Consider the following 23,861-nt stretch of genomic DNA (forward strand, 5'->3'; position numbering starts at 1 on the left):
CCAAGGGATTAACACGTTGGTCGATTAGATGCGGAGGATGAGTTTGGAAAACCCTCTTGACAAGCCCTCTCTTTATCAAAAAACCACTCAAACCTCACCCACTTCAGCCTTGCGAGGCCTGCGCTTGAGATGGAGCCAGGATTCAAGGAAACCTCCTCCCCAAAAGCACTATTAAATAATAAAAATAAGAATGGGACTTGTTAATCATCATCATCATCAGAATAATTGTGGTATTTATTAAGCGCTTACTGTGTATTCTGAGTGCTGGGGTAATAATAATAATAATAATAGCATTGGTATTTGTTAAGCACTTAAAATGTGCTCTAACCGGGGTAATAATAATAATAATAATGATAATGTTGGTATTTGTTAAGTGCTTACTATGTGTTCTAAGCACTGGGGTAATAATAATAATAATATTGGTATTTGTTAAGCACTTAAAATGCGTTCTAACTGGGGTAATAATAATAATAGTAATGATAATGCTGGTATTTGTTAAGCGCTTACTATGTGTTCTAAGCGCTGGGGTAATAATGATAAATAATAATAATAATGTTGGTATTTGTTAAGCACTTAAAATATGTTCTAAACGGGGTAATAATGATAATAATAATGTTGGTACTTGTTAAGTGCTTACAATGTGTTCTAAGCGCTGGGGTAATAATAATAATAATAGCATTGGTATTTGTTAAGCACTTAAAATGTGTTCTAACCGGCGTAATAATAATCATAATGATAATGTCGGTATTTGTTAAGCGCTTAAAATGTGTTCTAAGTGCTGGGGTAATAATAATAATAATGTTGGTATTTGTTAAGCACTTAAAATATGTTCTAAACGGGGTAATAATAATAATCATGATAATGTTGGTATTTGTTAAGCGCTTACTATGTGTTCTAAGCGCTGGGGTAATAATAATAATGATAATGTTGGTATTTGTTAAGCACTTAAAATGCATTCTAACCGGGGTAATAATAATAATAATAATAATAATGATAATAATAATAATAATAATAATAATAACAATGTTGGTATTTGTTAAGCGCTTACTATGTATTCTGAGCGCTGGGGTAACAATAATAATAATAATAATATTGGTATGTGTTAAGCACTTAAAATGTGTTCTAACCGGGGTAATAATAATAATAATAATAATGATAATGTTGGTATTTGTTAAGCGCTTACTATGTGTTCTAAGCGCTGGGGTAATAATAATGATAATAATAATAATAATGGTGGTATTTGTTAAGCACTTAAAATGCGTTCTAACTGGGGTAATAATAATAATAATATAATAATAATAATATAATAATAATACTAATACTACTACTACTACTACTACTACTAATAATAATAATAATGTTGGTATTTGTTAAGCACTTACTATGTGTTCTAAGCACTGGGGTAATAATAATAATGTTGGTAGTTGTTAAGCACTTAAAATATGTTCTAACTGGGGTAAAAAAATGGGGTCTTCATCCCCATTTTACAGATGAGGGAACTGAGGTACAGAGAAGTTAAGTGACTTGTTCAAAGTCACACAGGGGACTAGTGACGGACCCGGAATTAGAACCCATGACCTCTGACTCCCAAGCCCGGCCTCTTTCCACTGAGCCACACTGCTTCTCAAGGTGATCAGGTTGTCCCACTTGGGGCTCACAGTCTTCACCCCCATTTTACAGATGAGGTCACTGAGGCCCAGAGAAGTGAAGTGACTTGTCCAAGGTCACACAGCAGAGAAGTGGAGGACCCGGGATTAGAACCCATGTCTTCAGCGTGGCTCAGTGCGAAGAGCACGGGCTATGGAGTCAGAGGTCATGGGTTCAAATCCCGACTCTGCCAATTGTCAGCTGTGTGACTTTGGGCAAGTCACTTCACTTCTCTGGGCCTCAGTTCCCTCATCTGTAAAATGGGGATTAAGACTTTGAGCCCCCGGGGCATCAGTGACCTCATCTGTAAAATGGGGATGAAGACTGTGAGCCCCACAAGGGACAACCTGATCACCTAGTAACCTCCCCAGCGTTAAGAACAGTGCTTTGCACATAGTAAGCGCTTAATAAATGCCATTATTATTATTATTATTATTATTATTATTATTATTATTATTATTGTTCTGGCTCCCAAGCCCAGGCTCTTTCCCCTAACCCACTCTGCTTCTCACGCAGGAGGGTCTACTATGGGCCAGACACTGTCCTAAGCGCTGGGGTGGTTACAAGCTAATCGGGTCGGACACGGTCCCTGTCCCACGTGGGGCTCACGGTTTTAATCCCCATTTTGCGGATGAGATAACTGAGGCCCAGAGAAGTGAAGTGACTTGTCCAAGGTCACAAAACAGACGAGTCACGGAGCCGGGATTAGAACCCGGTACCTCTGACTCTCAGGCCCGGACTCTGTTCACTAAGCCCACAGTGGGCGGGGATTGTGCTCTGCACACAGTAAGCGCTCAATAAATATGATTGATTGATTGATTGTCTATTTGTTGCTGATTTGTACTTTCCAAGCGCTCAGTACAGTGCTCTGCACACAGTCAGTGCTCAATAAACAGGATGGAATGAATGAATGAATGCTGCTCCTATTAACGATGATAATAATGATAGCAATTGCAGCCTTTGTTAAGCGCTTACTGTGTGCAGAGCACTGTATAATAATATAGTGTAATATTTAAAATATAATAGATGATACAATAACAAATAATATATTTATAAGTAATGTAAAATAAACAATATATTCATAAATAATGTAAAATAAACAATATATTTATAAATGTTAATATATTTATAATATAAATAATAACTAATAATAAATGGCAGAATAGCACTATTATATATTATTATATAATAGTACACTTGTATATATTTACTATTCTATTTATTTTATTTTTGTTAATATGTTCGTTTTTTTTGTCTGTCTCCCCCTTCTCGACTGTGAGCCCGCTGTTGGGTGGGGACCGTCTCTAGATGTTGCCAACTTGGACATCCCAAGCGCTTAGTACAGTGCTCTGCACACAGTAAGTGCTCAATAAATACGATTGATTGATTGATTGATTGATTGATTAAGTGATCTGCCCAAAGTCACCCAGCTAACAAGTGACGGAGCCGGGATTAGAACCCACAACCTCTGACTTCCAAGCCCGGGCTCTTTCCACTAAGCCACGCTGCTTCTCTATTGATGGTATTTGTGGAGCGCTTACTATGTGCCAGGCACTGTTCTAAGCGCTGGGGGAGATACAAGGTCATCAGGTTGTCCCACGTGGGATTCACAGTCTAAGCAGTGCGGCCCAGTGGAAAGAGCCTGGGGTTTGGAGTCAGAGGTCATGGGTTCAAATCCCGACTCCGCCACTTGTCAGCTGTGTTACTCTATTTATTACTCTATTTATTTATTTATTTTACTTGTACATATCTATTCTATTTATTTTATTTTGTTAGTATGTTTGGTTTTGTTCTGTGTCTCCCCCTTCTAGACTGTGAGCCCACTGTTGGGTAGGGACCGTCTCTATGTGTTGCCGACTTGTACTTCCCAAGCGCTTAGTACAGTGCTCTGCACACGTAAGCGCTCAATAAATACGATTGATTGATTGATTGATTGCTAAGAACAGTGCTTGATATATAGTAAGAGCTTAAGAAGCAGAAGCAGCACGGCTCAGTGGAAAGAGCTCGGGCTTTGAAGTCAGAGGTCATGGGTTCAAATCCCGGCTCCGCCAGTTGTCAGCTGTGTGACTTTGGGCAAGTCACTTCACTTCTCTGGGCCTCAGTTCTTTCATCTGGAAAATGGGGACGAATCAGTCAATCAATCAATCAATCGTATTTATAGAGCGCTTACTGTGTGCAGAGCACTGTACTAAGCACTTGGGAAGTACAAGTTGGCAACATATAGAGACGGTCCCTACCCAATAGTGGGCTCACAGTCTAGAATATGTATATATGTATACCTGTATATATGTATATATGTTTGTACATATTTATTACTCTATTTATCTTACTTGTACATATCTATTCTATTTTATTTTGTTAGTATGTTTGGTTTAGTTCTCTGTCTCCCCCTTCTAGACTGTGAGCCCCCTGTTGGGTAGGGACTGTCTCTATGTGTTGCTGACTTGTACTTCCCAAGCGCTTAGTACAGTGCTCTGCACACGTAAGCGCTCAATAAATACGATTGATTGATTGATTGATTGCTAAGAACAGTGCTTGACATGTAGTAAGAGCTTAAGAAGCAGAAGCAGCATGGCTCAGTGGAAAGAGTTTGGGCTTTGGAGTCAGAGGTCATGGGTTCAAATCCCGGCTCCGCCAATTGTCTGCTGTGTGACTTTGGGCAAGTCACTTCACTTCTCTGGGCCTCAGTTCCTTCATCTGGAAAATGGGGACAAATCAATCAATCAATCAATCGTATTTATTGAGCACTTACTGTGTGCAGAGCACTGTACTAAGTGCTTGGGAAGTACAAGTCGGCAACACATAGAGACAGTCCCTACCCAACAGTGGGCTCACAGTCTAGAATATGTATATATATGTATATACCTGTATATATGTATATATGTTTGTACATATTTATTACTCTATTTATTTATCTTACTTGTACATATCTATTCTATTTATTTTATTTTGTTAGTATGTTTGGTTTTGTTCTCTGTCTCCCCCTTCACTTCTCTGGGCCTCAGTTCCTTCATCTGCAAAATCGTACTTATTGAGCGCTTACTGTGTGCAGAGCACTGTACTAAGCGCTTGGGAAGTACAAGTTGGCAACACATAGAGACGGTCCCTACCCAACAGTGGGCTCACAGTCTTCTAGACAACCTGATCACCTTGTAACCTCCCCAGCGCTTAGAACAGTGCTTGGCACATAGTAAGTGCTTAATAAATGCCATCGTTATTATTATTATTCATCCCCGTTTTCCAGAGGAGGGAACCGAGGCCCAAAGGAGTGAAACGACTTGCCCAGAGCCACCCGGCTGACAAGTGGCGGAGGTGGGATTAGAACCCACCACCTCTGGCTCGCAAGCCCGGGCTCTTGTCACTGAGCCACGCTGCTTCTCGATCCAGAAACCGATGCCAAATCCTCGGCCGGCCGCATCCTGAATATTCCCGAAAGGTGCTCGACTTCCAGGATCTTGCCTCCATTAGATTTCATTTAAGCGGCTTATCAGGGTGGCGCTGAAACAGCGGCCTGCTATTCTGACCCGGCCCTCGGTGACCCCAGGGACCCATGTTAATAATAACGACGGCGTTTCTTAAGCGCTTACTATGTGCAAAGCACTGTTCTAAGCGCTGGGGCGGTTACAAGGTGATCGGGTCGTCCCACGGGGGGCTCACAGTCTTCACCCCCATTTTCCAGATCAATCAATCAATCAATCGTATTTATTGAGCGCTTACTGTGTGCAGAGCACTGTACTAAGCGCTTGGGAAGTCCAAGCTGGCAACATATAGAGACAGTCATCATCATCAATCGTATTTATTGAGCGCTTACTATGCGCCGAGCACTGTACTAAGCGCTTGGGAAGTCCAAGTTGGCAACATCTAGACACGGTCCCTACCCAACAGTGGGCTCACGGTCGAAAAGGGGGAGACAGAGAACAAAACCAAACATACTAACAAAATAAAATAGAATAGATAGGTACAAGTAAAATAAATAAATAAATAAATAGAGTAATAAGGCACAGAGAAGTTAAGTGACTTGTCCAAGGTCGCGCAGCCGATGATTGGCGGAGCCGGGATTTGAATAATAATAATGATAATGGAATTTATTAAATGCTTACTATGGGCAAAGCACTGTTTTAAGCGCTGGGGAGGTTACAAGGTGATCGGGTCGTCCCACGGGGGGCTCACAGTCTTCATCCCCATTTTCCAGATGAGGGAACTGAGGCCCAGAGAAGTGAAGTGACTTGTCCAAGGTAGCACAGCTAACAACTGATGGAGCCAGGATTTGAATAATAATAATAATGGAATATATTAAATGCTTACTTTGGGCAAAGCACTGTTCTAAGCGCTGGGGAGGTTACAAGGTGATCAGGTCGTCCCACGGGGGGCTCACAGTCTTCACGCCCATTTCCCAGATGAAGTCACTGAGGCACAGAGAAGTTAAGTGACTTGTCCAAGGTAGCACCGCCGACAATTGGTGGAGCCGGGATTTGAATAATAATAATAATAATAGTATTTATTAAGTGCTTACTATGGGCAAAGCACTATTCTAAGTGCTGCAGGGGATACAAGGTGATCGGTTGTCCCACGTGGGGCTCACAGTCTTCACCCCCATTTTCCAGATGAAGTCACTGAGGCACAGAGAAGTTAAGGGACTTGTCCAAGGTCGCACAGCTGACAATTGGTGGAGCAGGGATTTGAATAATAATGATAATAGTATTTATTAAGCGCTTACTATGTGCAAAGCACTGTTCTAAGCACTGGGGAGGTTACAAGGTGATCGGGTCGTCCCACGGGGGGCTCACAGTCTTCATCCCCATTTTACAGATCAGGGAACTGAGGCCCAGAGAAGCAAAGTGACTTGTCCAAGGTCGCACAGCCGGCAATTGGTGGAGCCAGGATTTGAATAATAATAATAATAATAATAATGGTATTTATTAAATGCTTACTATGGGCAAAGCACTGTTCTAAGCGCTGGGGAGGTTACAAGGTGATCGGGTTGTCCCACGGGGGGCTCACAGTCTTAATCCCCATTTTACAGATGAGGGAACTGAGACACGGAGAAGTGAATCAATCAATCAACCAGTCGTATTTATTGAGCGCTTACTGTGTGCAGAGCACTGTACTAAGCGCTTGGGAAGTCCAAGTTGGCAACATATAGAGATGGTCCCTACCCAACAGTCTAGAAGACAAGTTCCACTGTGAAGACAAGTGAAGTGACTTGCCCAGAGTCACACAGCTGACAATTGGCGGAGCTGGGATTTGAACCCACGACCTCTGACTCCTAAGCCCGGGCTGTTTCCATTGAGCCACGCTGCTTCTCTAATTCTCTAATTCTAATTCTCTAATGCTAATTCCCAGGATCCTCCTGGCTTTGGATTTTCCTACAGAGAAGTAAGTGCTTAACAAATACTAATATTATTATTATTAATATTAAATAGAATAATAAGTATGTACAGATACACACAAGTGTTGTGGGGTGGAGAGGGGGTAGAGCAGAGGGAGGGAGTATCTCGTCTATCACACTGCCAACCCCTTTCTCACTTCCTCTCCCTGGCCTGGAATTCCCACCCGCTTCATACATGAGCGGCAGTGTCAGAAGGACCTGGGTTCTAATCCCGACTCTGCCACTTCATTCATTCATTCATTCAATCACATTTATTGAGCGCTCACTGTGTGCAGAGCACTGTACTAAGCACTTGGAGAAGTAGCGCGGCTCAGCGGAAGGAGCCCGGGCTTTGGAGTCAGAGGGCGTGGGTTCGAATGCCGCTCCGCCAGTTGTTAGCTGCATGACCTTGGGCAAGTCACTTCACTTCTCTGGGCCTCAGTGACCTCATCTGTAAAATGGGGATTAAGACTGTGAGCCCCCAGTGGGACACCCTGATCACCTTGTAACCTCCCCGGCGCTTAGACTGTGAGCCCACTGTTGGGTAGGGACTGTCTCTATATGTTGCCAACTTGTACTTCCCAAGCGCTTAGTACAGTGCTCTGCACACAGTAAGTGCTCAATAAATGTGATGGATTGATTAGAACAGTGCTTTGCACATAGTAAGTGCTTAATAAATGCCATTATTATTATTATTATTATTATTATTATTATTGGGAAGTACAAGTCGGCAACATATAGAGACAGTCAATCAATCAATTGTATTTATTGAGCGCTTACTGTGTGCAGAGCACTGTACTAAGCGCTTGGGAAGTACAGTTGGCAACATATAGAGACGGTCCCTACCCCACAGTGGGCTCACAGTCTAGAAGGGGGAGATAGACAACAAAACAAAACATGTAGACAGGTGACACTTAATAATAGGACTAATAATTATTATCATGGTATTTGCTAAGCACTTACTATGTGCCAGGCACTGCACTAAGCGTTGGGCTGAATACAAATAAATCGGGTTGGACACAGTCCCTGTGCCACATAGGGCTCACAGGTGTAATCCCCCTTTTACAGATGAGGAAACAGAGGTACAGAGCAGGGAAGTGACTTGTCCAGCGCTTAGAACGGTGCTTGGCGCATAGTAAGCGCTTAGTACAGTGCTCTGCACACAGTAAGTGATCAATAAATACGATTGAATGAATGGTAAGCGCTTAACAAACACCACCATTATTATAGAGAAGCAGCATGGTTTAGTGGAAAGAGGGAGTCAGGGGTTCCTCCCCTTGTCAGCTGTGTGACTTTGGGCAAGTCACTTCACTTCTCTGGGCCTCAGTTCCCTCATCTGGAAAATGGGGATGAAGACTGTGAGCCCCCCGTGGGACAACCTGATCACCTTGTAACCTCCCCAGCGCTTAGAACAGTGCTTGGCACGTAGTAAGCGCTTAACAAATACCAACATTCCAGTGCTTAGAACAGTGCTTGGCACATAGTAAGCGCTTAACAAATACCAACCTTCCAGTGCTTCGAACAGTGCTTGGCACATAGTAAGCGCTTAACAAATACCCTCATCATAAATATTATTATGTGAGCAGAGAAGCAGCATGGCTTAATGGAAAGAGCAGGGACTTGGGGGTCAGAGGTTGTGAGTTCTAATCCGGCCCTGCCACTTCTCAGCTGTGTGACTTTGGGTAAGTCACTTCACTTCTCTGGGCCCCACAGGGGACAACCTGATTACCCTGTATCTACCCCAGCGTTTAGAACAGTGCTTGGCACGTAGTAAGCGCTTAACAAATACCAACATTATAGCAGCGTGGCTCAGTGGAAAGAGCCCGGGCTTTGGAGTCAGAGGTCATGGGTTCGAATCAGGGCCCCGCCACATGTCTGCTGTGTGACCTTGGGCAAGTCGCTTAACTTCTCTGAGCCTCAGTTCCCTCATCTGTAAAATGGGGATTAAGACCGTGAGCCCCACGTGGGACAACCTGATCACCTCGTATCCCCCCGGCGCTTAGAACAGTGCTTGGCACATAGTAAGTGCTTAACAAATGCCATCATTATTATTATTATTATTATTATCATATTATCATATTAACTTGCTTATGTGGAATTGAGCTGAGAGGTCTCCCAGAGGCAATGCCTCTAATTAAGGGATTATTTTTAAAACGCTGACTACTTGCTAGACTCTAGGCCGGGTCTGTGTCCGTTTCTAGACTGTGAGCCCACTGTTGGGTAGGGACTGTCTCTATGTGTTGCCAATTTGTACTTCCCAAGCGCTTAGTACAGTGCTCTGCACATAGTAAGCGCTCAATAAATACGATTGATGATGATGATATTATTATTACAGGGTCACACGGCGGACACGTGGCCGTGCCGGGATTAGAATCCACACCCTCTGACTCCAAGGTTGAGGCTCTTTCCCCTACAGTGGGCAGTGTACTAAGCGCTTGGGAGAGTACAAGGGAATAATTCACTCAATCGTATTTACTGAGCGCTTACTGGGTGCAGAGCACTGTACTAAGCGCTGGGGAAGAACAAGCTGGCAACATCTAGAGACGGTCCCTACCCGACAGCGGGCTCACAGTCTAGAAACGGACACAGCCCCGGCCTAGAGTCTAGCAAGTAGTCAGCGTTTTAAAAAAAATCCCCTCATCATCATCATCATCATCAATCGTATTTATTGAGCGCTTACTATGTGCAGAGCAGTGTACTAAGCGCTTGGGAGAATACAAGGGAATAATTCATTCAATCGTATTCACTGAGCACTTACTGTGCGCAGAGCACTGTACTAAGCGCTGGGGAAGAACAAGCTGGCAACATCTAGAGACGGTCCCTACCCGACAGCGGGCTCACAGTCTAGAAACGGACACAGTCCCGGCCTAGAGTCTAGCAAGTAGTCAGTGTTTTTAAAAAAATCCCTTAATCATCATCATCCGTATTTATTGAGCACTTACTATGTGCAGAGCAGTGTACCAAGCGCTTGGGAGAGTACAAGGGAATAATTCATTCAATCGTATTTACTGAGCGCTTACTGGGTGCAGAGCACTGTACTAAGCGCTGGGGAAGAACAAGCTGGCAACATCTAGAGACGGTCCCTACCCGACAGCGGGCTCACAGTCTAGAAACGGACACAGTCCCGGCCTAGAGTCTAGCAAGTAGTCAGCGTTTTAAAAAAAATCCCTTAATCATCAGCATCATCATCAATCGTATTTATTGAGTGCTTACTATGTGCAGAGCACCGTACTAAGCGCTTGGGAAGTACAAATTGGCAACATAATTAATCAGAGGCCTTGCCTCCGGGAGACCTCTCAGCTCAATTCCACGTAAGCAAGTTAACCAGGATGGGGAAGGTCACCCCGCCAAGCGAGATTCCTGGGCCTGTTTGTTTTGGAATCGGAGCACTTGGTAGGACCATTGGAAAATCACTTCAGACGCGATTCGAGGCCTAACGCGATAAGGTTGTTTAACTAAAGTCGCCATAAATACCCGCCGGTATCATGGGCGTTGGGCGGATTATTGCCGATCGTTCTTCAATAACCACTCGATCCCGTCTCGATGTTTCCCCGGATTGTCACGGGACGGAGGATGATGCTGGGAGTGAGTATCCGGCCTGGCTTCAATCAATCAAGCAATCAATCGTATTTATTGAGCGCTTACTATGTGCAGAGCACTGTAGAGAGACGTCTCCCGAGCGGCGGGGCGGCCTAGTGGGAGCTGGAAGGTCCTGGGTTCTAGTCAATCATTTATTGTCATATTTATTGAGCGCTTACTGTGTGCAGAGCACTGTACTAAGCGCTTGGGAAGTCCAAGCGGGCAACACAGAGAGACGGTCCCTACCCAACAGCGGGCAGTCCCCATTCTGCCTCTGATTGGCTGTGTGACCTTGGGTAACTCACTTCACTTCCCCAGGCCTCGGTTCCCTTTTGGGCAGCTGCATGTAGTGGAAATAATAGTAATAATAATGGCGGTATTTGTTAATTTGTTAAAAGTCCCCCTCTCCATCCCCCTCCACCGCCTTACCTCCTTTTTTTTTTTTTGATGGCATTTATAAAGCGCTTACTATGTGCAAAGCACTGTTCTAAGCGCTGGGGAAGTTACAAGGAGATCAGGTTGTCCCTCAGGGGGCTCACAGTCTTAATCCCCATTTTACAGATGAGGTAACTGAGGCCCAGAGAAGTGAAGTGACTTGCCCGAAGTCACACAGCTGACAATTGGCAGAACCGGGATTTGAACCCATGACCTCTGACTCCAAAGCCCGGGCTCTTTCCACTGAGCCACGCTGCTTCTCTTTCCCCACAGCACCTGTATATATGGATATATGTTTGTACGGATTTATTACTCTATTTATTTATTTTACTTGTACATATCGATTCTATTTATTTTATTTTGTGAATATGTTTGGTTTTGTTCTCTGTCTCCCCCTTCTAGGCTGTGAGCCCACTGTTGGGTAGGGACCGTCTCTATGTGTTGCCAACTTGTACTTCCCAAGCGCTTAGCACAGCACTCTGCACACAGTAAGCGCTCAATAAATGCGATCGATTGATTGTTAAGCGCTTACTATGTGCCGAGCACTGTTTTTTTTTTAATGGCATTTATTAAGCGCTTACTCTGTGCAAAGCACTGTTCTAAGCGCTGGGGAGGTTACAAGGTGATCAGGTTGTCCCACATGGGGCTCACAGTCTTCAGCCCCATTTTACAGATGAGGTAACTGAGGCCCAGAGAAGTTAAGTGGCTTGCCCAAAGTCACACAGTTGACGTGTGGCGGAGCTGGGATTTCTAAGCGCTGCGGTAAATACAAGATAATTAGGTTGTCCCACGTGGGGTTCACAGCCTTAATCCCCATTTTACACAATAAATACGCTCAATATATATGATTGATTGATTGTTAATCACTTACTATGTGCCGAGCACTGTTTTTTTTTCAATGGCATTTATTAAGCGCTTACTATGTGCAAAGCACTGTTCTAAGCGCTGGGGAGGTTACAAGGTGATCAGGTTGTCCCACAGGGGGCTCAGAGTCTTAATCCCCATTTTACAGATGAGGTAACTGAGGCACAGAGAAGTTAAGTGGCTTGACCAAAGTCACACAGCAGACATGTGGCGGAGCTGGGATTTCTAAGCGCTGGGGTAAATACAATCAATCAATCAATCAATCAATTGTATTTATTGAGCGCTTACTGTGTGCAGAGCACTGGACTAAGCGCTTGGGAAGTACAAGTCGGCAACATCTAGAGACAGTCCCTACCCAACAGTGGGCTCACAGTCTAAAAGGGGGAGACAGAGAACAAAACCAAACATACTAACAAAATAAAATAAATAGAATAGATATGTACAAGTAAAATAAATAAATAGAGTAATAAATATGTGCAAACATATATACAGATAATTAGGTTGATCCCACGTGGGGTTCACAGCCTTAATCCCCATTTTACAGATAAGGGAACTGAGGCACAGAGAATTGAAGTGATTTACCCAAAGTCCCGCAGCTGATAAGTGGTGGAGGCGGGATTAGAACCCACGACCTCTGATTTACAAGCCCGGGCTCTTGCCCCTAGGCCATGCTGCCTCTCATAAGAGCCCGGGCTTGGGAGTCAGAGGTCGTGGGTTCTAATCCCGGCTCCGCCACTTTTCAGCTGGGATAGGTACAAGGTGATCAGGTTGTCCCCCGTGGGGCTCGCAGCCTTCATTCCCATTTTACGGTTGAGGGAACTGAGGCCCAGAGAAGAATAATAATAATGGCATTTATTAAGTGCTTACTCTGTGCAAAGCACTGTTCTAAGCGCTGGGGATCTTACAAGGTGATCAGGTTGTCCCACGGGGGGCTCACAGTTTTAATCCCCATTTTACAGATGAGGGAACTGAGTCACAGAGAAGTGGAGCGACTTGCCCAAAGTCACCCAGCCGACAAGTGGCGGAGGTAGGATTAGAACCCATGACCTCTGACTCCCAAACCCGGGCTCTTTCCACTGAGCCACGCTGCTTCCCACGTATGTGCTTCCCCCATACGTATATGCTTGTACGTATTTATTACTCTATGTATTTATTTTATTTGTACGTATTTATTCTATTTTATTTTGTTAATATGTTTTGTTTTGTTGTCTGCCTCCCCCTTCCAGACTGTGAGCCCGCTGTTGGGTAGGGACTGTCTCTAGATGTTGCCAACTTGTACTTCCCAAGCGCTTAGTACAGTGCTCTGCACACAGTAAGCGCTCAATAAATACAATTGAATGAATGAAAGAATGCTTCTCAAAGTGAACGACTGCTTTGCTGATGAAGCAGAGGAACTTTTTTCCAAGAGCTCCTCAGTCTAAGCAGGGGAGTTCGGGGTTCCAATCCTGCGGGGGTCCGGGGAGGAGGGGAGGGAGGGAAGATTGGGAGCCATGGCTGCGTGGGAATCAGAAGGTCATGGGTTCTAATTCCGCTCCGCCACTTATCTGCTGTGTGACATTAGGAAAGTCACTTCACTTCTCTGGGCCTCAGTTCCCTTATCTGTCAAATGGGGATGGAGACTGTGAGCCCCATGGTTGACAGGGACTGTGTCCAACCTGATTAGCGCTTAGTACAGTGCTCTGCACACATTAAGCGCTCAATAAATACGATTGAATGAATGAATGAATGAATGGGAATCAGAAGGTCATGGGTTCTAATCCCATCTCAGTTCCCTTATCTGTCAAATGGGGATGGAGACTGTGAGCCCCATTGTTGACAGGGACTGTGTCCAACCTGATTAGCGCTTAGTACAGTGCTCTGCACACAGTAAGCGCTCAATAAATACGATTGAATGAATGAATGAATGAATGAATGGGAATCAGAAGGTCATGGGTTCTAATCCCATCTCAGTTCCCTTATCTGTCAAATGGGGATGGAGACTGTGAGCCCCATGGTGGACAGGGACTGTGTCCAACCTGATTAGCGCTTAGTACAGTGCTCTGCACACAGTAAGCGCTCAATAAATACGATTGAATGAATGAATGGGAATCAGAAGATCATGGGTTCTAATGCCGCTCCGCCACTTGCCTGCTGTGTGACATTAGGCAAGTCACTTCACTTCTCTGGGCCTCAGTTCCCTCATCTGTCAAATGGGGATGGAGACTGGGAGCCCCATGGGGGTCAGGGACTGTGTCCAACCTGATTAGCGCTTAGTCCAGTGCTCTGCACACAGTAAGCGCTCAATAAATACGATTGAATGAATGAATGGGAATCAGAAGGCCATGGGTTCTAATCCCACTCTGCCACTTGTCTGCTGTGTGATGTTAGGCAAGTCACTTCACTTCTCTGGGCCTCAGTTCCCTCATCTGTCAAATGGGGATGGAGATTGGGAGCCCCATGGGGGACAGGGACTGTAACCGACCTGATTAGCGCTTAGTACAGTGCTCTGCACACAGTAAGCGCTCAATAAATACGATTGAATGAATGAATGAATGAATTAGCTTGTATCCACCCCAGCGCTTAGAACAGTGTTTGGCACATAGTGAGCGCTTTACAAATTCTATCATCATCATTTGATGACAGATGATAGGAAGTAGCATGGCTCAGTGGAAAGAGCCCGGGTTTGGGAGTCAGAGGTCATGGGTTCAAGTCCCGGCTCTGCCGCTTGTCAGCTGTGTGACTTTGGGCAAATCACGTAACTTCTCTGGGCCTCAGTTACCTCCTCTGTAAAATGGGGATAAAGACTGTGAGCCCCCCGTGAGACAACCTGATCACCTTGTATCTTCCCCAGCACTTAGAACAGTGCTTGGCACATAGTAAGCGCATAACAAATGCCATTATTATTATTATTTGACTCCCTTTGGAGACCGGGCGTGGGAGTCAGAGATCATGGGTTCTAATCCCAGCTCCATCACGTGTCAGCTGTGTGACTTTGGGCAAGCCGCTCAACTTCTCTGTGCCTCAGTTCCCTCATCTGTAAAATGGGGATGAAGACTGTGAGCCCCACGTGGGACAACCTGATTACCTTGTATGCCCTCCCAGCGCTTAGAACAGTGCTGGGCACATAGTAAGTGCTTAACAAATACCATTATTATTATGATTCTCTGGGCCTTGGTTCCAGGAAGGAGAAACAGCGTGGCTCAGTGGAAAGAGCCCGGGCTTTGGAGTCAGAGGTCATGGGTTCAAATCCCGAGTCCGCCAACTGTCAGCTGTGTGACTGTGGGCAAGTCACTTCACTTCTCTGGGCCTCAGTTACCTCATCTGGAAAATGGGGATTAAAACTCTTCTAGACTGTGAGCCCACTGTTGGGTAGGGACTGTCTCTATATGTTGCCAACTTGTACTTCAAAAGCGCTTAGTACAGTGCTCTGCACACAGTAAGCGCTCAATAAATACGATTGATGATGATGATGACCATCTCTCTATGTTACCAGTGCTCTGTGTAGTACAGTGCTCTGCACACAGTAAGCGCTCAATAAATATGATTGATTGATTGATTAACAAATACTATTATTATAATGATTCTCTGGCCTTGGTTCCCTTGTCTATAAAATGGGGATGAAGACTGTGAGCCCCGTGGGGGACAGGGACTGTGTCCAACCCGATTAGCTCGTATCCACCCCAGCGCTCAGTACAGTGCCTGGCACACAGTAAGCGCTTAACCATTGGGGAAGCAGCGTGGCTCAGTGGAAAGAGCCCGGGCTTCGGAGTCAGAGGTCAGGGGTTCAAATCCTGGCTCCGCCAGCTGTCAGCTGTGTGACTTTGGGCAGGTCACTGAACTTCTTTTAGACTGTGAGCCCACTGTTGGGTAGGGACTGTCTCTATATGTTGCCAACTTGGACTTCCCAAGCGCTTAGTACAGTGCTCTGCACTCAATAAATACGATTGGTTGATTGATTGATTCTCTGAGCCTCAGTTCCCTCATCTGGAAAATGGGGATGAAGACTGTGAGCCCCACGTGGGACAACCTGATCACCTTGTATCCTCCCCAGCGCTTAGAACAGTGCTTTGCACATAGTAAGTGCTTAATAAATGCCATTATTATTATTATTATTATTATTATTATTATTATCTTTGTTTCAATTCCAGATTGTGACGGTTGTTCTGTTAACAAGCTGCTTCCTTCCGACACCAGCCCTAGGGGTAAGTGCGTTTTGGGGATCAATCAATCAATCATCAATCGTATTTATTGAGTGCTTACTGTGTGCAGAGCACTGTACTAAGCGCTTGGGAAGTACAAGTTGGCAACATATAGAGACGGTCCCTACCCGGGCTGACCCTTCTGCAGCTTGACCCGAGTGGGCAGTGTGGCCTAAAGGAAAGAACCAGGGGCCGGGAGGCGGGAGGGATTAGGATCAGCTCTGTCCTGACCAGCTGGGTGACCTTATTCTAGTCACTTACCCTCTCTGTAGAATAATAATAATAATAATAATAATGTTGGCATTTATTAAGCGCTTACTATGTGCAAAGCACTGTTCTAAGCGCTGGGGAGGTTACAAGGTGATCAGGTTGTCCCACGGGGGGCTCACAGTCTTCATCCCCATTTGACAGATGAGGTCACTGAGGCCCAGAGAAGGGAAGTGACTTGCCCACAGTCACACAGCTGACAAGTGGCAGAGGCGGGATTTGAACCTGTGACCTCTGATACCGAAGCCCGGGCTCTTTCCACTGAGCCACGCTGCTTCTCTGAGAAGCCCATGAGAAGCAGTGTGCTTTTAGGCTGTGAGCCCGCTGTTGGGTAGGGACTGTCTCTAGATGTTGCCAACTTGGACTTCCCAAGCGCTTAGTACAGTGCTCTGCACACAGTAAGCGCTCAATAAATACGATTGATTGATTGATTGATTTAGTGGCAAGAGCCCAGACTGAGCCCCCTCCTTCCTCTCCCCCTCCTCCCCTTCCCCATCTTCCCCGCCTTACCTCCTTCCCCTCCCCACAGCACCTGTATATATGGATAGATGTTTGTATGGATTTATTACTCTATTTATTTTACTTGTACATTTTTATTCTGTTTATTTTATCTTGTTAATATGTTTTGTTTTGTTGTCTGACTCCCCCTTCTAGACTGTGAGCCCGCTGTTGGGTAGGGACCGTCTCTATAGGTTGCCAACTTGGACTTCCCAAGCGCTTAGTACAGTGCTCTGCACACAGTAAGCGCTCAATAAATACGATTGGAAAAAGCCCGGGCTTGGGAGTCAGAGGTCGTGGGTTCTAATCCCGGCTCCGCCGCTTGATGGTAATGGCATTTATTAAGCGCTTACTATGTGCAAAGCACTGCTCCCAGCTCTACGGAGGATACAAGGTGATCAGGTTGTCCCACAGGGGGCTCACAGTCTTAACCCCCATTTTACAGATGAGGGAACAGAGGCACAGAGAAGTTAAGTGACTTGCCCAAAGTCACACAGCTGACAATTGGAAGAGTGAGGATTTGAACCCGTGACCTCTGACTCCAAAGCCCGGGCTTTTTCCACTGAGCCACGCTGCTTCTCAGCTGAGTGAATTCGGGCAAGTCACTTCACTTCTCTGGGCCTCAGTTCCCTCATCTGGAAAATGGGGATGAAGACTGTAAACCCCAGGTGAGACAACCTGATCACCTTATATCCTCCCCAGTGCTTAGAACAGTGCATGGCACATAGTAAGCGCTTAACAAATACCAATATTCCAGTGCTTAGGACAGTGCTTGGCTCATAGTAAGCGCTTAATCAATCAATCAATCAATCGTATTTATTGAGCACTTACTGTGTGCACAGCACTGTACTAAGCGCTTGGGAAGTCCAAGTTGGCAACATCTAGGGACGGTCCCTACCCAACAGTGGGCTCACAGTCTAGAAGACTGTGTTAAGTATTTGCTTAACAAATACTATCATCTTTATTATTATGTGAGCAGAGAAGCAGCTCTTAACGGAAAGAGCGTGGCTCATTAGAAAGAGCCCGGGCTTGGGAGTCAGAGGTCATGGGTTCAAATCCCGGCTCTGCCACTTGTCAGCTGTGTGACTTTGGGTAAGTCACTTCACTTCTCTGGGCCTCAGTTCCCTCATCTGTAAAATGGGGATGAAGACTGTGAGCCCCCCGTGGGACAACCTGATGACCTTGTATCTCCGCCAGCGCTTAGAACAGTGCCTGGCCCATAGTAAGTGCTAAACAAATACTATCATTTTTATTTGTTATTATTATTATAATACAAGTTCATTGGGTTAGGCATAATGCTTGTTCCACATGGAGAAGACCCAGTGGCAGAAGAGGATTGGAGGGTGCGGGCTGGGATCAATCAGTCAATCAATCAATCGTATTTATTGAGCGCTTACTGTGTGCAGAGCACTGTAGTAAGCGCTTGGGAAGTCCAAGTTGGCAACATATAGGGATGGTCCCCACCCAACAGTGGGATCATAGTCTAGAAGTGGGATGGAGAAGGAGAGAAGGGAGGTGAGGTAGGAGGGGGCGAGGGGATGGATGGCTTTAAAGCCGACACGGTGACAAGTTTCTGTTTGATGTAGAGGTGTATGGGCCACCCCTGGAGGGTCTTGAGGAGCGGGGAGACATGGACTGAACGTTTTTGTCGAAAAATGATGCGGACAGCGGAGTGAAGTATGGACTGGAGTGGGGAGAGACTCTTGGGAGGGAGGGAGGTCAGCAAGGAGGCTGATACAGTCATCCAGGCAGCATAAAACGAGTGCTTGGATTAATGTGATAGTAATAATAGTAATAATAATGGCATTTATTAAGCGCTTACCGTGTGCAAAGCACTGTTCTAAGCGCTGGAGAGGTTACAAGGTGATCAGGTTGTCCCACGTGGGGCTCACAGTCTTCACCCCCATTTTACAGATGAGGGAACTGAGGCACAGAGAAGTGAAGTGACTTGTCCAAAGTCACACAGCTGAGAAGTGGCAGAGCTGGGATTTGAACCCATGACCTCTGACTCCAAAGCCCGGGCTCTTTCCACTGAGCCACGCTGCTTCTCTAGGTGCTGTTCTAAGCACTGGGGAGGTTACAAGGTGATCAGGTTGTCCCACGTGGGGCTCACAGTCTTCACCCCCATTTTACAGATGAGGGAACTGAGGCACAGAGAAGTGAAGTGACTTGTCCAAAGTCACACAGCTGAGAAGTGGCAGAGCTGGGATTTGAACCCATGACCTCTGACTCCAAAGCCCGGGCTCTTTCCACTGAGCCACGCTGCTTCTCTAGGTGCTGTTCTAAGCACTGGGGAGGTTACAAGGTGATCAGGTTGTCCCACGTGGGGCTCACAGTCTTCATCCCCATTTTACAGATGAGGGAACTGGGGCACAGAGAAGTGAAGTGACTTGCCCAAAGTCACACAGCTGAGAAGTGGCGGAGCTGGGATTTGAACCCATGACCTCTGACTCCAAAGCCCAGGCTCTTTCCACTGAGCCACACTGTTTCTCTAGGTGCTGTTCTAAGCACTGGGGAGGTTACAAGGTGATCAGGTTGTCCCACGTGGGGCTCATAGTCTTCATCCCCATTTTACAGATGAGGGAACTGAGGCCCAGAGAAGTGAAGTGACTTGCCCAAAGTCACACAGCTGACAAGTGGCGGAGCCGGGATTCGAACCCATGACCTCTGACCCCAAAGTAGAAGACGGGATGGAAGGGGAAGGCCAGATTTAACGATGTTGTGAAAATTGAAGTGACTTACCCAAGGCTGATGAGCAGACCCGTGGTGGAGTCAGAATTAGAACCCACGTCCTCTGACTCCCAAGTCTGGCTTCAGCTTGTTGTGGGCAGGGATTGTCACTCTTTATGGCCGTTTTGTACTTTCCCAAGCGCTTAGTACAGTGCTCTGCACACAGTAAGCGCTCAATAAATACGATTGAATGAGTGAATGAATGCTCTGCACACAGAAGTGCTTACTAAATATGGTTGAATGAATGAATGAATAATAATGATGATAATGATGGCATTTATTAAGCGCTTACTATGTGCAAAGCACTGTTCTAAGCGCTGGGGAGGTTACAAGGTGATCAGCTTGTCCCACAGGGGGCTCACAGTCTTCATCCCTATTTTACAAATGAGGGAACTGAGGCCCAGAGAAGTGAAGTGACTTACCCAAAGTCATACAGCTGACAATTGGTGGAGCCGGGATTTGAACCCACGACCTCTGACTCCAAAGCCCGGGCTCTTTCCACTGAGCCACGCTGCTTCTCGTAATGACAGGGGTATTTGTTAAGTGCTTACTGTGTGCCAGGCACTGTACTAAGCGCCGGGGTTGATTCTAGACTGTGAGCCCACTGTTGGGTAGGGACTGTCTCTATATGTTGCCAACTTGTACTTCCCAAGCGCTTAGTACAGTGCTCTGCACACAGTAAGCGCTCAATAAATATGACATTGATTACATTCAATCATTCAATCGTATTTACTGAGCGCTTACTGTGTGCAGAACACTTTACTAAGCGCTTACATGCAAATCTAGTTGGACACAGTCCTCTATGCTTTCATAATAATAATATTAATAGTATTTGCTAAGCGCTTACAATGTGCCAAGCACTGTTGTAAGCGCTGGGGTTGATACCAGGTAATCAGGTTGCCCCACGTGGGGCTCACAGTCTTCATCAGAGAAGCAGCGTGGCTCAGTGGCAAGAGCCTGGGCTCGGGAGTCACAGGTCATGGGTTCTAATCTTGCTCCACTAGTTGTCAGCTGTATGACTTTGGGCCAGTCGCTTTACTTCTCTGGGCCTCAGTTCCCTCATCTGTAAAATGGGGATGAAGACTGTGAGCCCCCCGTGGGACAACCTGATTACTTTGTATCTCTCCCAGTGCTTAGAACAGAGCTTGGCACGTAGTAAGCGCTTAACAAATACCATTATTATTATTATTCTTCCCAGATGAGGTCACTGAGGCACAGAGAATAATAATAATGATGATGATGATGGCATTTGTTAAGCGCTTACTATGTGCAAAGCACTGTTCTAAGCGCTGGGCGGATGCAAGGTGATCAGGTTGTCCCCCGTGGGGCTCACAGGCTTCATCCCCATTTTACAGATGAGGGAACTGAGGCTCAGAGAAGTTAAGTGACTTGCCCAAGGTCACACAGTTGACAAGCGGCGGAGCGGGATTAGAACCCACAACTTCTGACTCCCAAGCTTGGGCTCTTTCCTCTGAGCCATGCTGCTTCTTTCCATCAGAGGGGCAGCCTGGCTTAGTGGAAAGAGCTCGGGTTTAGGAGTCACAGGTCATGGGTTCTAATCCCGGCTCCGCCACTTGTCAGCTGGGTGACTTTGGGCAAGTCACTTCACTTCTCTGGGCCTCAGTTCCCTCATCTGGAAAATGGGGATGACGACTGTGAGCCCTACATGGGACAACCTGATTAGCTTGTATCTACTCCAGTGCTTAGAACAGTGTTCGGCACATAGTAAGTGCTTAACAAATGTTGTTATTATTATTATTATTATTATTATTATTATTAAAATGGGGATGAAGACTGTGAGCCCTACATGGGACAACCTGATTAGCTTGTATCTACTCCAGTGCTTAGAACAGTGTTTGGCACATAGTAAGCGCTTAGAAAATGTCATTATTATGATTATCATTATTATCATTACTATTATTAAAATGGGAATGAAGACTGTGAGCCCTACATGGGACAACCTGATTAGCTTGTATCTACTCCAGTGCTTAGAACAGTGTTTGGCACATAGTAAACGCTTAAGAAATGTCATTATTATTATTATTATTATTATTATTATTAAAATGGGGATGAAGACTGTGAGCCCTACATGGGACAACCTGATTAGCTTGTATCTACTCCAGTGCTTAGAACAGTGTTTGGCACATAGTAAGCACTTAAAAAATGTTGTTATTATTATTATTATTATTATTATTATTATTATCATTATTAAAATGGGGATGAAGACTGTGAGCCCTACATAGGACAACCTGATTAGCTTGTATCTACTCCAGAGCTTAGAACAGTGTTTGGCACACGGTAAGCGCTTAACAAATGTCATTATTATTATTATTGTTATTATTATTATTATTATTATTAAAATGGGAATGAAGACTGTGAGCCCTACGTGGGACAACCTGATTAGCTTGTATCTACTCCAGTGCTTAGAACAGTGTTCGGCACATAGTAAACGCTTAACAAATGTCATTATTATTATTATTATTATTATTATTATTATTATTATTAAAATGGGAATGAAGACTGTGAGCCCTACATGGGACAACCTGATTAGCTTATATCTACTCCAGTGCTTTGAACAGTGTTCGGCACATAGTAAGTGCTTAACAAATGTTATTATTATTATTATTATTATTATTATTATTAATTAAAATGGGGATGCAGACTGTGAGCCCTACATGGGACAACCTGATTAGCTTGTATCTACTCCAGTGCTTAGAACAGTGTTCGGCACATAGTAAGTGCTTAACAAATGTCATTATTATTATTATTATTATTATTATTATTATTATTATTATTATTATTAAAATGGGGATGAAGACTGTGAGCCCTACATGGGACAACCTGATTAGCTTGTATCTACTCTAGTGCTTAGAACAGTGTTCGGCACATAGTAAGTGCCTAGCAAATGTCATCATTATTATTATTATTATTAAAATGGGAATGAAGACTGTGAGCCCTACATGGGACAACCTGATTAGCTTGTATCTACTCCAGTGCTTAGAACAGTGTTTGGCACATCGTAAGTGCTTAACAGATTTCATTATTATTATTATTATTATTATTATTATTATTATTAAAATGGGGATGCAGACTGTGAGCCCTACATGGGACAACCTGATTAGCTTGTATCCACTCCAGTGCTTAGAACAGTGTTTGGCACATAGCAAGCGCTTAAGAAATGTCATTATTATTATTATTATTATTATTAAAATGGGAATGAAGACTGTGAGCCCTACATGGGACAACCTGATTAGCTTGTATCTACTCCAGTGCTTAGAACAGTGTTCGGCACATAGTAAGCGCTTAACAAATGTCATTATTATTATTATTATTAAAATGGGAATGAAGACTGTGAGCCCTACATGGGACAACCTGATTAGCTTGTATCTACTCCAGTGCTTAGAACAGTGTTTGGCACATAGTAAACGCTTAACAAATGTCATTATTATTATTATTATTATTAAAATGGGAATGAAGATCGTGAGCCCTACATGGGACAACCTGATTAGCTTGTATCTACTCCAGTGCTTAGAACAGTGTTCGGCACATAGTAAGCGCTTAACAAATGTTTTTTTATTATTATTATTATTATTATTATTATTATTATCATTATTATCATTATTATTAAAATGGGAATGAAGACTGTGAGCCCTACATGGGACAATCTGATTAGCTTGTATCTACTCCAGTGCTTAGAACAGTGTTCGGCACATAGTAAGCGCTTAACAAATGTCATTATTATTATTATTATTATTATTAAAATGGGAATGAGGACTGTGAGCCCTACATGGGACAACCTGATTAGCTTGTATCTACTCCAGTGCTTAGAACAGTGTTTGGCACATAGTAAGCACTTAGCAAATGTTATTATTATTATTATTATTATTATTATTATTATTATTAAAGCGGGGATGAAGACTGTGAGCCCTACATGGGACAACCTGATTAGCTTGTATCTACTCCAGTGCTAAGAACAGTGTTTGGCACATAGTAAGCACTTAACAAATGTTATTATTATTATTATCATTATTATTGTTATTATTATTATTATTAAAATGGGAATGAAGACTGTGAGCCCTACATGGGACAAATGATTAGATTGTATCTACTCCAGTGCTTAGAACAGTGTTTGGCACATAGTAAGCGCTTAACAAATGTGATCATCATTATTATTATTATTATTAAAATGGGAATGAAGACTGTGAGCCCCACACGGGACATCCTGATTAGCTTGTATCTACTCCAGTGCTTAGAACAGTGTTTGGCACATAGTAAGCGCTTAACAAATGCCATTA

The 23,861-nt window shown here is 44.5% G+C and overlaps 1 protein-coding gene across 1 annotated transcript in view; it reads left to right on the forward strand.

Annotated features, from left to right (window-relative positions):
* Positions 1 to 10,500: 10,500 nt before the first annotated feature.
* GKN1 (gastrokine 1) overlaps positions 10,501 to 23,861 on the forward strand; it is a 30,933-nt gene continuing 17,572 nt past the window's right edge. Inside the window, exons 1-2 of the mRNA XM_038746415.1 lie at positions 10,501 to 10,600; positions 16,067 to 16,074. Of these exons, the coding sequence (XP_038602343.1) occupies positions 10,501 to 10,600; positions 16,067 to 16,074 (108 nt within the window). The remainder of the gene's footprint in view (positions 10,601 to 16,066; positions 16,075 to 23,861) is intronic.

The sequence above is a fragment of the Tachyglossus aculeatus genome, chromosome 5 (genome assembly GCF_015852505.1).
Source record: "Tachyglossus aculeatus isolate mTacAcu1 chromosome 5, mTacAcu1.pri, whole genome shotgun sequence".
NCBI classification, from domain to species: Eukaryota; Metazoa; Chordata; class Mammalia; order Monotremata; family Tachyglossidae; genus Tachyglossus; species Tachyglossus aculeatus.